This window comes from Cyphellophora europaea, assembly GCF_000365145.1.
Source record: "Cyphellophora europaea CBS 101466 unplaced genomic scaffold supercont1.2, whole genome shotgun sequence".
Classification (NCBI taxonomy): domain Eukaryota; kingdom Fungi; phylum Ascomycota; class Eurotiomycetes; order Chaetothyriales; family Cyphellophoraceae; genus Cyphellophora; species Cyphellophora europaea.
In genome coordinates this window covers 1,284,554-1,296,262 of record NW_008481808.1, presented here as the reverse complement: position 1 = coordinate 1,296,262, position 11,709 = coordinate 1,284,554, and the positions used below count along the sequence as shown (strand labels likewise).

Below are 11,709 nucleotides of genomic sequence, written 5' to 3'. Positions count from 1 at the left end.
CGGACGGCATAGCATGGGAGTACTATTTCTTGTTGCATTTTTGGACATGACGATACCAGGCTGCGGCCACACGGGGTTTACAAAAGTCGTGGACACGGTGGTGACACGGCGGACGAGACACTTGACGTACAGTCGAGCTCTGCATACATAGCGAGCAGATAAATTTATGTTTAACCCATAATGGACAACACAATTCTTGTTCAATACCACGACGCTCGGTACAGAGTCCGTTACCATTCACTGCCTCTGGGCGCTTGAACCCCAAAATCGCCTCCACCTATTCATTTCGTCTATCTGTATAGTTGGAGAAAAGACGGGTGGGGCACAGATCGCGTCATGTAGAGTACCGCTGTAGTGCTGCCCCTCGCAGCTCTTGCGTTTGAATCGCTTACCAATGACGAATCCAACTTCGGCCACCAGTGAAACGCATCCCACGCATATATGACTTGTAGACCTTTTCCACTGCCCCTCCGCTGCCACTTCTCTTTGTTGACAAGTGCTACTGCCCCCCTCTGTAGAACCCTCAGGCTCGCGGCCCGATCACCAAGACATCAACACCAAATACGCAACATGACTTCTAAAGAGAACCTCTACATCTCGTCTACCCCAGACGAGGTCAAGAACGCTCCGGGCCTCCACTTGCTCACCCAGAACACGCCCAATGGCCAAGCCACACAGATCCTGCTCGAGGAGCTTGCCGTGAAGTATGGCACGAAGTGGACGACCACCCTGATCAATATTTCCACCAATGTCCAGAAGGAGGAGTGTATGTAACCGCTCTGCCGGCTTTCTCAGAGCCCATGATCCCACAAGCCCGTGGAGGTGACAATCCCCAGTACTGACCACAAGCAGGGTTTCTCCGCCTCAACGCCAACGGCCGCATTCCCACTCTCGTCGACAACAGCAAAAACCCTCCCTACCCTGTCATCGAAACCTCTGCTCAGCTGCTCTACCTCCTAAAAGAATACGACGCAGAGGACACATTCGGCTTCAAAGACGAGCTCGAACGTAACGAGGCGTTGCAGTGGATGTTCTTCTGGCGTACGCACCCTGCGCCCTCTCTCTCTTATATCCCCATAAACCCCGCCCGTTTCTGTTTTTATCTATCCCAATATCCACCCCTCCCTCAATCCCTTTTCCATCCCCCCAGCAACCCAACCCAACCCAACCCAAATCCCACTAACCCACTCCCCCGGCCAGACGGCGGCGGCGCCCCCTACCAAGGCCAAGTCAACCACTTCACGCGCGCCGCCCCCGAAAAGATCCCCTACGCCATCACGCGCTACAAGAACGAGACGCTGCGCGTCTACGGCGTGCTCGAGATCCGCCTGTCGGGCATCTACACGGGCGGGCAGCCGCGCGACTACCTCGCGGGCGCCGGCAAGGGCAAGTACAGCGTCGCCGACATCAAGACCTGGCCGTGGGTCAAAGGGTGGGAGCGCTCGGGCTTCGCGAAGGAGGACATGGACAAGTTTCCTCATGTGCTCAAGTGGATTGACAGGATCGCGGCGAGGGAGGCCGTGCAGAAGGGCATTGGTGAGAAGTATGTGCAGTCGTAGGCGTGTGTGTGTCTTGTCTTGTCATGGCTGTCCCGTCTCTGCAAGAGCACAGGAACAGGGCGGGTTTGCGAGGAGATCATTCCCAGGTGAGCAAGTCGTCAGTCTGGGGAATTTGGTGGTGCTTGAGCCGTGCCGATGAGTGGGGTGACTGAGGCTGACTATTACTGCTCTCACAGACAGGCACGGCTGTAAAGCGTCATCCAGTCCACGGCAGCTTCTAAAGTACAGCTTAGGAAATAAGACAATGCCACATTTCACAATCTGATGACGTGTGCTCGGTTTGTTAAATCATACCGTCATCCTTTGATTGCTCTATGAACTCCGAACCCACGCTCGTATCGTGACCCGTATCCCGTGAGTGAAGACAGTTTCCGTCCGTTACTATGCACAGGCTGTGAGAGAGAACATCCTGCTGCTGGCTGTCGCTGCTGTTCTCTTACACTTGCTCCGTAGCCATGGATGTTCCCAAAGATGAATATTTTGACCACAATTCTTGATCTATCATCGCACACTGAGCTCCTCGCGGAGCTTGCTCGTACCCTTGTCGCCCGGCATCTGCATCTGCATTGGCATACCACCGTGCTTGTTTCTCCGACCAAGCAACGTACTGTTGTCCAAACTCAATTCGAAAGGCTGCTGGTTGCGTTTGCCAACACTTTTCTTCGCGGCGGCGGCGACGGCCGGGCTATGTTGGCCATATCCGCGCTGCTCTTGTTGGTGATGTTGGCTGCGAGCAGGTGCTGCAGCTGAGCGAGCTTGAGCTGCTGCCGAAGGTTGCGTACCAGAAAGATTGGTCTGGCGCATCTTAGACTCCATACCAGAAACATCACTGGGTGCTTGCGACCGAGGCACTTTGCTCGAGATATCATCATCGTATTCGTCATCTTCATCGAAATCATCATCCTCGTTCAACGGATTAAGTTGACCAGGGGCAGCACCTCCTCGGTATCCTTGCTTGAAGTTTTTCCGTCGCTTAGCTTCTTCCTCTTGTCGGTGTACAGCATAGCCAACGTCAAAGACTTCTCGTAAGTTGACAGCAGCCGGTGATCGGAAATCCATTCTCCTACCACCTGGGGTAACACCTTCTAGCAGGCCCAGATCATGGGGAGCCTGGTCGACGACTTTATTGTTCATGGCCCATTCCTTCTGTCGCATGACTAGAGGGGTGGCAAGAGGCGGCGCGTCGGCGGCGGCATAGGTAGGTTCTTGAACATTGCGGATCCATGGATGGTTCAAGAACTCGTCAATGGTATACCGTTTGTCGGGATTGACGGTGAGTAGATGAGAGACCAGATCTTGTGCTGACTTGGAGATATCGTCCCACCAGGGCGACAGGAAGGTGTACTGACCACGGGCAACCTTCTCGGTGAGGACTTGGATAGACTCGTCGTAGAATGGAGGAAAGCCGCAGAGGAGAGTATACAGCACACAACCCAGGGCCCACATGTCCACAGACTTGCTGTATCGCTCATCCTTGACAATTTCGGGGGCAGTGTAGCCGACTGTACCACATGGCGTCATCGTTTGCGAGTCCCAGACCACCTTGGAGAGCCCGAAATCGGCGATCTTGATCTCGCCAATCCCACCTGCACCCACGCCGGGGACAAATTCGCCTTCATCAGCTTTGTCTTCATCGTCGGGCTGACGGGGCTTAGGATTCTTGGTGGGGATGAAGGGAACAGGATAGAAGAGTAGATTCTCAGGCTTAATATCACTAGAGGAAAATTAGTAGTTGATGCGAAAAATAATAGGACGTACATACCGATGTACAACGCCTCTCTCCTCGTGAAGATATCGCAGCGCTTTGGCGACCTGTACAATGACGTGCCTGCTCAGATCTTCGCTGAAATAGGTCAACCGTACGATTTGATGGAAAAGTTCGCCGCCTGGGCATAACTCGAGGACAATGTAGTAGTACTGCCGAGATTCGGAGAAGTCGATGAGCTTAACGATGTTGGGGTGGTCGAGTTGCCGCATAATCTGGACTTCTTTGAGGATGTTGGCTCGCTAGCTAGGAGTCAGCGTGTGCTATAGGAACATACGAATGAGTGCAGTGGTAATGATAACGATGCGGGTGACCAGTTACAACACTGGACATAAAGGAGTAGGATTCGCTAACCTCCACAGTCTTCGGCTGCTTCTTGAAATCCGGATGAAGATGTGCGTCGCCCTAGGTTAGCAAACAACGTTGGTTTGCTGATCAAGAGTGGAAGGTGTGTACAAGGTGAAAGGGAGAGAAGGAAAGCGGTTGGTCCCGAATCGGGCATACCTGATTCGAGTTCATTTCGAACTTCCGGACGACTTTGATGGCGCACTCCTGTCCAGTTTGGGTATCTCTTGCTCGATAGACATTGCTGAAAGCGCCATCGCCCATTTTCTCGACCAAGATGAATCGTTCCAGGCCCGGGTATCGAGGCATCTTAGTGGACTTTTCTCGCTCCTCGGCCACAAGAGCTTCGATCTCTGCGCGAGTGTTGCCTTGCAGCTTTTGATGCTTGCCTTGTGCGTTAGCGGCAGCATGGCCGGCTTGGGCAGCGACGTTTCGATGATCGCCGCCAGCAACAGAGTATTGTCCAGGGTCGTTCACGCCGGCTTGGTAGTTCTGCTGCTTCTGGTGGCCGACTTGAGGTTCACTAATGGCGTGGTTGTATTTTTGCTGCTGGGCGTGAACAGGCGAGACATTGGTCGTAGGCTGGTCACGAGGAATATCGGGTTGCTTCTGGCCATTTCGTCCATGCCTGATGAGGTTCTTGATGTTCTGTATGGTACTCATGATTTAGTCTTGAGCCTGACGGCTGATGGAATAAAGATTGACAGTGTAAGGCGCAGACAAGCACGGTGAGGGAGTGCGGTTGAGGTAGAGAGCGGGTGTGAGGTAAATTGACTGATGAGGGAAGATGCGGAAAGGCTAGTGGCCAACGGCTGAATCCAGGCCCCGAAATATGCAGGTTGAATAAGCAGGATTGCTGCAGCTTAGGCAAGACCGCTGCAACGCTTTAATCCGATAGTGTGTCCGGGAGCTCGAAATGCAGGCGGGTGTGCGAGGGTGCGAGCAGGAGTGGGAGTGGTGATGAGGCAACCAAAGAAGGTAACAGAGGATGATTAATGCAAGATGTCGTCGGCTCGAGGTGACAGGTGGGCTAGCAGTGGGGACACAGAGAGCACCAGGGTTCAAGCCACAAGGAATGATGGTATATGATGCACAGAGAGAAAGTTGCTTACTGGGGCATTCTGGTAGACTTCCCCGCCAGTTAAGGGTAAATGACAGGCCTTGTCCAGGTTGGAAGAGATTGTCGTCTGCAGCCAGTGGTGGATGTCGGTCGGATTGACGTAGCCTTCCGTCATCGTCGACTTGGTTGCGTCCGTGTCGGTGCCCGCGCCCGGGGCGTATGACGTCGATCCCCGGCCACCGCGCCTGGCGGCGCTGCTTAGGTTGAAATTGCTGGGGGCGCGACTGTACGGATACTGCACCACGCCATGGATGCTGTTGGTGTGGCTGGCCGTCGAATCCAGGCTAGATTTGGGAGAATGGCTGCTGAGCGGCGTGCTGGCCCCAAAATAGCTATCAAAGTAGCTTGAGTCGCTTTCCCCTGGTGACAAGAAATCAAAATTGAACTCCATGGTTTTTTTACGTGCAACAGGTCGATCCTTCGCAGCCGCCGCCTTCTTATGCCTGCTCTTACGCATACCGACCAATCTATATCTTGTGTCGACCACCAGCCCGCGCCGCTCGAGCCAGGCATGCTTCATCCCTCCTGACCATGTGCGCCCGAAACACACAGACCTGTGTCCGGAATGTACTCCGGCTTTCAGAACCCACGCCAGCAAGGGGGACCGTTGACTGGCGTTTTCGAGAAAATCATCCCTTTGTGAGTCGCCGAATCTACCGATGCTGTCGATAACGCCCGCCATCTCGATGGCAGTGCCGAGATGTACTCCTTGCTTACATGTTCATGATACTGCGACGCGTTGCGACATGCTTGCAATCGTACGATGCCGTTGCACACGCGCTTCTGCATCGGCCGACCTTAGGTGCAGCGCGTTCGTAGCTTCGTCACGCGATTCTGTTCTTGTTATGATCGCTCATCGACTGAATTGCCAGGGTGAATCCTTGCCAAAACAGAATGATATCGAGAAGACAAGTGTGTATAACCGACGGGCATCTGGAACATGTCACCCTCAAATCTCCAGCCATACGGAGCAGCGTCCTTTGTGCCCCCCACCCCTCGTGGCTTGACTCGTATTCACCTAAGGGGCAAGCTTGACATACACTCCATAACCTGAACTAGCCTTACGAAGTACCAAACTTGGATGGTGCTCGAGAGCCCTCTATTGCCCTTTGGTTCCTAGGAATCAGTGCGCCATGCTGTGAAGATGGTCAGGATGCAAGTAATCAGCCCGTCACAGACGTTCCTGAGGCGCACGGTCGCCGCCCACTGTCAAAGTTTCTACGCCACGCCTTTGATGGCTGATCGCCGTCTATGCAGCCATCAAGCGGACTCCCCGATGACCCGCTCGGCGGTGATGCCGCATGGCAGCTACACTTTCTGCAATACCTGAAGGCGGTCACTAGTATGTAAGTCTTTCGGGCACTAGAAGAGGGTCTGAAGTAATGGCCTTTCAACGTACGAGCGACTTCTATATTTGCGTGAGCACGCCATGATTTAATGTGTCATCAGGGGCTTATCAGAGTTGCACGGTCAGGCTTGAGGGCATTCCGGCAGTCGGTGGCGGCAGCCACGGCAGCAGGGCTCAAGTTACACAAGGATCTCGGGCGTGAGGCCCTTGGTGGAGGCTCAGGTATGACCAGGAAGACTTGGCTCGAATTCCAGAAGCCAGGACTTCCCTATTCTTCGGTATCTACACGCCCCTGCGAATTGACCTCGAGATCCTCAGGGTCTGACTGCAAGAAAAATCCGAAGAAGTTCATCCCATCACTGGGATGACGATGGTTTCGAGCCAGCCGAGCAGCAGAATTTACTCTTACGGCGCTTTGTTGATGTTTTGCAGTCCTATATCTGCTCACAACTCAGGTACGTCAACCCATCTCCTCTCCCTCCAACTCCTCTCCGCCGTCTCGGTGACCAGCACACCCCTCGCACCCTGGTCGAAGCCATGTTGCCACTCCGTTCCCGCAACTACGTGCCTCAGGAACTGTTCCCACTGTGCTCGAAATGCATTTACTTCTTCATCATCCTTGGATTCCACCTGCTGCCAGCCCTTCCAGTAATCCTCTACCGGAGGAACATCAGGGTTCCAAACGATTCTAGGCGTCTCTTTCGCGCTCTGTACCCAACATTCCCGGAGACCCACGACCGCACTGCCCTTCGTGCCATCCACCTGAATACTTAACAGATCATCGCGACGCACCCTAACGCACCAACTACTGTTGAAATGCACCACAACCCCATCCTCGAGCTCAAACGTTGCATAAGCCGCATCATCAGCTGTAGCCTCATATGTCCGCCCCTCCTCATCCACCCTCTGCTTAACATGCGTGGCCCCCAAACAACTCACCGCCTTGATCCGCCCAAACAGTCCCTCAATCAAATACTGCCAATGGCACAACATATCCCTAATAATCCCACCCCCTTCCTCCCTCTTATAATTCCAGCTCGGCCGCTGCGGCACCCTTCCCTCCTCCCCCTCTCCCTCTCCTTCCCCCTCCAAGCCCGAGAAGACCGTATACCCAAACTCCCCCCTCACACTCATCACCCTCCCCAACACCCCCTCCTCCAACAACCCCCTCAACTTCCTCAACCCCGGCAAGAACAACTTATCCTGCACCACCCCGTTCCGCCTGCCCCGCTCCGCCGCCAGCCGTCCCAGCTCCACACACTCCGCCACACTCCCCGCCAGCGGCTTCTCCGCGTACACGTGCATCCCCCCGCTCCCGACCTGCAGCGCCATCTTGACCGCCTCGAACCGCGCCGCCGTGGACGACGCGTCAAAGTAGACCGCGTGCGCGTGTGCGTGCGCATCGCTCGCGAGCTGCTCGAGCAGCGGACGCAGCTCCGTCGTGTACTCGGTCAGGCCGTGCGCGGCGGCCAGCGCGGCGAGCTTGCCTTCGGAGCGGCCGACGAGGATGGGTCGAGGCATGATGGTTGTGCTGTGGGGACTGGGGTCGCTGCTGGTGGCGGTGGTGTTGGTGGCGGGCGCGAGGAACGGCACGCCGCCCGCGGAGATGATGGCCAGGATGGAGCGGATGAGGTGCTGGTTCGTGCCCATGCGGCCGGTCACGCCGTTGAGGATGACGGGGACGGTGATGGTTTGGGAGTCGGCGTCGGACATTTCTGAAGAAGGCAGTGATGATGGGTTCGAGAGGCGGAGTGGGAAGCCGAGGTGGGCTGTAGAGGTCTGTGGAGCTGTGCATGGAAAGAAAGCAGTGTCGGTGGGTATGGTAGATATACATTACCCCAGGTAGGCATCAGGGTCGCATCCGGTGTGCGGGGGTACCTGAGGATGGGCAAGGCTGCGACCCCCGACTGCTCGGGGTACAATTTATACTGCGCGTGCTATGATAGGAGCCGTGTGAAGAAATCCTTCAGGCCTCAGCAAGTGCTTCCTGGCCTGTGTTGACCCGGGCGAGTAGATCAGGTAGACTAATTCCCTTTCGATGACTATAGCGAACCTACAGCCATGACTCCTGGTCTTGAGATCATCTTAGCTGGTCCACGCAACTATGCAACCGCTGTCTCGCCTCATGTAGGAGCTCCCATCGTGAGCTTTCTAGGGCTGTCAGAACCACGCCCATCAAGCCAACAACCTTGTTCCGACTGTTTGTTACATTCTGCAATCCATTCGGATGGGTAAACCTGCCCATGGCATGTAGATAAGTCTTGGCGTCATGTTCCATCTGTTGGATCTGCTCAGGGGTCTGTTGTGCGATATCCGAGTCGAGAGCTCGAGGCTTCGCTGAGGACTCTGGAAATGGCCGGAGGGGACCGTCGAGAAGGTATCCATAAGTCCATAGCACGAGCGCCGAATAATACATGGTCCAGGGCCGAATGAGCACGATATCCGGCGAGTTGGGACCGCCCCTGAACGCAGCGTCCCAGACTTGGCTGGATGAGCGTCGCCCTGAGTCGGAAAGCTGGCCGGACTCGGGATCAAGGAGGGTCAGTTTGAGGTATTGGATCGAGTAGTGGACGGCATGTCGCGCACTTGCCGTGCTTACCCATTGCTTCAACTTCAAATGCACTCGCTCATAGTCTGATTTGGTAATAACTCGACCGAGCAGGACCTTTGCTCCAGCCAAGATACACAGGTCAGGCATGTCCACTTGGATTGCGATATGGCCCATATGGTAGAGGCCAGTCGCCAGATGTTGGGATGTGAGAGCCCGTTCTTGGCTGAAGCCCGTCTTGCCTGCATCAATGCCACTCTTGCGCATATGGCTGAAGCTGTCGTCAAAATCTTGCTTCCACCAGTCAAAAGCTTTCAGCAATTGAGCTTTCCAACCCTCGGGCATCCCAACGCTCCGTTCTTCCAATGTGCTCCTGTAGAGTTCCTTTTGATGCATATGCCAGGCGATGGAGAGGAGCCCGGCCATGAGTATAATGCGTCCAAAGGGATTAGTCCGTACCTTTTGGCAGGATAGAGTGCGCTTCACCCCTGTCAAGAACATGGTAGGCTTGATGCCGTTGGTGTACAGGCTGAATTCGATTCTCCCCACTTCTGAGGCCGTGCCAGCAGACCAAAGTGTGTCATCGCAGGGAAGAGGCAAGTGAATCTCATGAATGACCATGGTCGCAGCATGGCCAAACATGGTCGCATGCAACGCATCCAGGAAGAATGCTCCGAACGCTGCGCGGCGGGTCGCTTCTTGGGCAACCCAGTGGTTCCACCACTTGTCACTCGCAAATGCATCGTTGTCATCGACTTGGGTGGCGACCTCGTCGCGGGATGGTGGGATACTATGGTCTCCAATTAGTGCGCTACCGCGACGCATCAGCGTAAGCGTAGCGGCGAAATGTACATGAGCTCGCTCGTGAAGCGCCCGGGTTGCGTTCATCTTCTCGTAAAATTCTAGAATCGCCAGACTTTGAAGCACCCACAGTTTTGCTGGAGGTCCTGAGTCAGCATCTGTCAAGATCTGCCATCTCAGGCTCCAAGCTACAACGCTTGCAAGCCGAGCTGCAGCATCGCAGAACGTGGATCCGTGTTGAGTATCATCAAGGAGAGACGCCCCCACCACAATAACTGTGAGAAGTAGACAATCATGAATCTGGTCAGGTATGAAGGTCGCCCTATGGAGCAAGGGAAACTGGTCGTGAAATCTCGTCCAGTACGAAGCTAGGTAGATCTGGAAAGAGTTCATATTCAACAGATGGCCGGCATCATCATCGTTGCCGCCAAAAATCTGCTGTTTCGTCGCCAATCCACTATTGCCACTTGCAAAGAACCTCCCCTGAATGATCGAGACTAGGTGTCTCCGCTTCCAGTCGGACAAACCGGGTTCTTTGGCAGGCAGAAGGAAATCGGTGGATGTCATCGGATCGGGCTCATCAGGAACATCTGCGAACTGATCAAACAAAGTCGATGGCATCTCGTCGGAGTATATTTGGCCGAAAACATTCGGCTGGTAATGGTATATGTTCGAACTTGCATGTGATGGGTGCGAGGCTCCCCCGTTCTGGTCAAAGAGCCATGATGTGAACTCATCGGTCCGGCCTGAGGGCGATATGCCCAGCGAAGGATCGTCAATGATTGGAGTTTCGTAGCTCATGGCCAAGTCGGGAGTAACGAACGGAGCGTTGAAAGTAGATGCCGCGGTGGCTGTACTTGATCGTTGTTGCTGGCCGGTCCCCTGTCCTGGAGTCCCGACGCCTTGGATGTAGTTCTGTTGTTGAGAAGGTCCAAATTTAGAGCTACGTGTTTGTGTCAGATCCATAGCTTTCTGTGAGCTGTCTGCAGTCATAGACATCGACTCGGACAGCTTGAAGCCAGCTAATACGCCGGGACGATGGCTATCGCATTCCGATTGAGGACTGAGTTGCTTTGGGCCGGGGTTGACTGCAGGTATGCTGCCGTGTGAATGACTGAATCTCATCGAAGGTCTTCCAACAGAGCTTGTAGCATGATGGTTGATCGTTTCGCCCGGGGTGATGGATGTCTTTCTCTCGAGGTTAGGAAAGCCAAGCTCGCCATTTGAACTGTTCAAGGGGTTTGCACCCGAGTACGGATTCGCATTAAAGCCATCGAAGCCAGCAGTACTTCGAGCTGGGAAGCTGACTGACGATGTGGCAGCGGTTAGAGATGGCCTGCGACCGGAGTCGCTGCTCAGCGTACGCAGGCCTACTGCGCCGGGCGTCCGCTCGTTGTCTGATCCGCCGGTAGAAAGTTTCGAGGGTGTCTCCTGGACAGTAGGTTGGCCGAACGAACCTGATGGCGAGGGATGTCTGTGGCGCTTTCTATGGCGATCTCTGAGATCTTTTCGGACAAAGGTGAGATCGCATCCAGCATAGTCGCAGGAGAAGAGCCCCTTTGGACTGTGGTTCAATTGGTGTCGCTGGAGATGCTCGGCTCTAGAATACGTCTTACCGCAGCCATCATGATTACACTGAAATCGGCGACCGGTATTGGGACGCCTTCTCGAGGGCTTCTTCTTTGGCACACTACCTTGTCCGTTCTTGAGCTCCGAACGAGTGAGACCAGGCGGAATCGCCGAAAATGTGTGGTAGTGGCTCGTGCTTGCTGCCTCCATCATTCCCTATCTCCTAGCCATTGCGGTAAAATGAGCGAAAGCTCCGGCTTGCATAGCTGTGACACGGAGCACAGCGGGTGGCTTTTCGAGTCGAAAGCGAGAACGTGGCGAGCAATGGTGTGTGGCTTAGCGAGGTAGACAGTCACCTCTTTCCCCTTCCGAAGGCGCGGGGCAATTCTGGGGTAATTTGGCTGCACGACTTCTGCCCATCTGAGGACACGGGCTCGGCTGGTCCGCAATGGTTCTCAGGCGTGCTTCTACGAAAGCAATTGTACATTGAATGATTTGAGCTCTATCCATATGCCGCGAGCAATAAGGGAAGAATACTGACAAATCGGAGGCCGGGCTTGGTTTACAGTTGGGATATAAATGTAGATTGGGGGCCGCCTCGTGCGACTAATATGTAGAACTCCGAAGACACCTCGCCAAATTGAACGCCATCAT

The 11,709-nt window shown here is 54.6% G+C and overlaps 4 protein-coding genes across 4 annotated transcripts; 1 reads left to right on the top strand and 3 right to left on the bottom strand.

The window, feature by feature from the left end:
• Positions 1-570: 570 nt before the first annotated feature.
• Positions 571-1,559, top strand: HMPREF1541_01990 (uncharacterized protein; the record flags this gene model as incomplete). Its single annotated transcript, XM_008716346.1, has 3 exons — positions 571-766; positions 853-1,041; positions 1,201-1,559. 3 exons carry the CDS (start codon positions 571-573, stop codon positions 1,557-1,559), a joined length of 744 nt encoding a protein of 247 aa, XP_008714568.1.
• A 501-nt stretch (positions 1,560-2,060) lies between these two features.
• On the bottom strand, positions 2,061-4,332 carry HMPREF1541_01989 (uncharacterized protein; the record flags this gene model as incomplete). Its single annotated transcript, XM_008716345.1, has 4 exons — positions 2,061-3,273; positions 3,322-3,566; positions 3,679-3,729; positions 3,829-4,332. The coding sequence occupies 4 exons, from the start codon at positions 4,330-4,332 to the stop codon at positions 2,061-2,063; spliced, it is 2,013 nt and encodes a 670-aa protein (XP_008714567.1).
• Positions 4,333-6,581: 2,249 nt separating this feature from the next.
• HMPREF1541_01988 (uncharacterized protein) lies at positions 6,582-7,850 on the bottom strand (the record flags this gene model as incomplete). The annotated part of the gene is made up of 1 exon (XM_008716344.1): positions 6,582-7,850. One exon carries the CDS (start codon positions 7,848-7,850, stop codon positions 6,582-6,584), a length of 1,269 nt encoding a protein of 422 aa, XP_008714566.1.
• Positions 7,851-8,217: 367 nt separating this feature from the next.
• HMPREF1541_01987 (uncharacterized protein) lies at positions 8,218-11,265 on the bottom strand (the record flags this gene model as incomplete). The annotated part of the gene is made up of 1 exon (XM_008716343.1): positions 8,218-11,265. The coding sequence occupies one exon, from the start codon at positions 11,263-11,265 to the stop codon at positions 8,218-8,220; it is 3,048 nt and encodes a 1,015-aa protein (XP_008714565.1).
• Positions 11,266-11,709: the final 444 nt, after the last annotated feature.